The sequence below is a fragment of the Mesocricetus auratus genome, unplaced genomic scaffold (genome assembly GCF_017639785.1).
Source record: "Mesocricetus auratus isolate SY011 unplaced genomic scaffold, BCM_Maur_2.0 Super-Scaffold_100676, whole genome shotgun sequence".
In the NCBI taxonomy this organism is placed as follows: Eukaryota; Metazoa; Chordata; class Mammalia; order Rodentia; family Cricetidae; genus Mesocricetus; species Mesocricetus auratus.
In genome coordinates, this window is record NW_024429266.1 from 37447036 (window position 1) to 37449579 (window position 2544).

A 2544-nucleotide genomic window follows, 5' to 3' on the forward strand; every position below is an offset into this window, starting at 1 on the left:
GTAGCCAAGAGACTGAGGAACAAGTGGGCAGAGAGACAGCAGGCCCGGGTCATGGGATGTGATAACATCTGATAGCCAAGCATTGTGATGGAGAAATGCTGATGTCATTGTCAGTGGTTAGTTGGTTATCAATGAACCAGAGCAGAAGACCATAACGGAAACCATGACACCCACCCCACCCTAAGTTTGGGTTTCCTCCAAAACCATTTCCCTCCTTCAAATGGATACAGTGGGATGGGTAGCAGTTATAAGTAATCTTCAGGAGGCTCCCTCCATGTCCCTGAGAGAATGGCCAATTGCTTTTGCTTCTGCCTTTGATCAAACATTGGAATCCATGGGAGGGTTTGAGGGTCATCTGTACCCTGGCCTGTCCTTATTCCTCTATGGACTTTATCATGCAGGACTTCTCTCCAGGGCTGTGATCTGCAACTCCCTTGTCCAATATCCATCGCACCCTCCTTGCAACAAAGGAAGATGGGCAAGGTTACGGCAAATGTATTACATCGGCTTCCTGAAAATACTGAGTTCTTGCATTTTAGTAGTGCAAGAGTTGCATAACATTCATTGGCAGTTGGTACTCATCAGCAAGATGTATCATCAGAGAAACTTCATGTATCGCAAACAGTGGCAGCATCTCACTCTCTACCTGTCCTTCTTTCTGAATGGGTGTGTCGACGTGGTCAGCCAGAACCTGCTGCCCAAGAGGTGCATAGTTCTGGAGCAAGGCGCCCAAGCATTGAGCATGTGTCTCCTTTTGCCCCTGATGGTGTCTCATATGCAGGACACGGAAGGAGTGGAGCTGCAGATTCACATGCTGCTCATCCAGGTCCTATTCCTGCTGACCCTAGTGCTGATTGTGGAGCTGTGGGCTCCCAATGAACTGCTGCTCCGGATGCTGAAGGCCTTTTTGTACCTTGTCACCGGCTCCTGGCTGATGCAGATTGGCTTCATGCTGTACAGACCAATCTCTGGCTATAAATGGATGGACGATGACAAAAATGACATAGCGTTTGCCACCACTTTCTTCTGCTGGCATGTGGCCTTCAATGCCTTCTTGATGATCTGGATCTATGGCTTCTCCAAGCTGTGGTATTGTTACCATGTTACTAATGCCTGAACCTGGACTTGCCCTTGTGGGTTCCTGTTGCCTGCAACGCTTCTAAGACATCTGGATGAGAAGTGGTGAGAGGCAAGCTGCCAACAGGAGGTCCCACCTCGAGACAGTAGACTGTGGTGGCTTGGGTGTACCTTCTCTCCTCTATGGCTTCTCTTCATTTAACTTGCGGTAGGGTGCAAAGGAAGATGAACAAAACAAGAAAGGCACACCACTATGACCTTCACTCCTAGTGCCCTACATTCCTCCCCACCCCACTTCCAACCACAGCGCCTGCCTCCCCTGCACCTCTTTGCACCCCACTCTGCATGCCTCAGTCCCCCCCATTTCATAACAAATGTATGAAATCCTGCCTTTGGAACTTTTGATAAATATCTTTACTTTATCTCATAGAGTATTAACCAGAAGTCACATTTAGCACATCCAAATTCAGCCATCATACTAACCGTCTCCATCATTTCTTGGCCTGGACTTCCGTGATGCTCATTCCTAATCCAGGCTGTCATTTTGACTGTGTGAAGCTCAGAACTGGTCCTGTTTCTTTCCTGTGGCCACTTTGTGATTTGTGTGACTGGAAGGAAGTCAGACCCTTCCACTGCAGGGTCTGGCAGAACACAGTGACCCCCAACACATGGGAGAAGGCCACAGGGGCCTCCCCAAGCATGATCAAGTTCTCCTCAGCATCCCCTCCCATTGCTCTGGACTCATCTCCATCCCTTTCCAAATAGTTGTCTTGCCTGGCCCCAAAGACCTGTAGTTCCCATGAATAATAAAGTCTAATGGCTTGCTTGTTCTGCCTCGCAACAATTCTGTCGGTGAATGTTATTCAAAGTGGTAAGGCAGCTAAATGCTGTATTCCATAGTGCTACATCTGGATGCCAAAGGAGTAGATATGGGGCTTTGCTAAAGTGCAGGAGAGCCTATGGTATGAAGAATGCCCCTCACTCCAAATGGAGACTAAAATACCTAGTTAAGACAAAGTGGGCTTGGAGCAAGGCATTCTCCAAGTCGTTCTCCTTATCGATCTGTCTGTCTATTATTTCTGTTTATTATTCTAGTTTCTATGAGAACTCGATGTGTCCTCTGTTTCTGACCCATTCTTTCTTGTTTGGAAGTCAAGGTGTGTCTGGAGTAAGTAAATTGCTATCGGGTGCTCAGAAACCCTCCTCCTTCTGTTGTGGTGTTGGGGCCTGTGAGACTTCCGAGCCATTGCCAAGAAGTGAGGTGATTTCCAGAACACCTTAGACTTCTATCACGTGGCCAGCAATCCACAGTGGCTTCTCCTGCATCAGTAGGACCATTAGGCTGAAATGTTCCTCTCCACTGGAGGAGAGGGGCCGTGGTGTGGAAGTGGGGGATACTGTTGGAAACTCAGTCTCCACACTTCCTCCTCGTCCTGGGTCATGGGAACATTGCAGTGTCCTAAGAAG

General features: G+C 48.3%; 1 protein-coding gene across 1 annotated transcript; it reads left to right on the plus strand.

The window, feature by feature from the left end:
* Positions 1 to 334: 334 nt before the first annotated feature.
* Positions 335 to 1177, plus strand: LOC101832447 (transmembrane epididymal protein 1-like). The gene has a single exon (XM_005071299.3). The coding sequence runs from the start codon at positions 335 to 337 to the stop codon at positions 1115 to 1117; it is 783 nt and encodes a 260-aa protein (XP_005071356.1). The 3' UTR covers positions 1118 to 1177.
* Positions 1178 to 2544: the final 1367 nt, after the last annotated feature.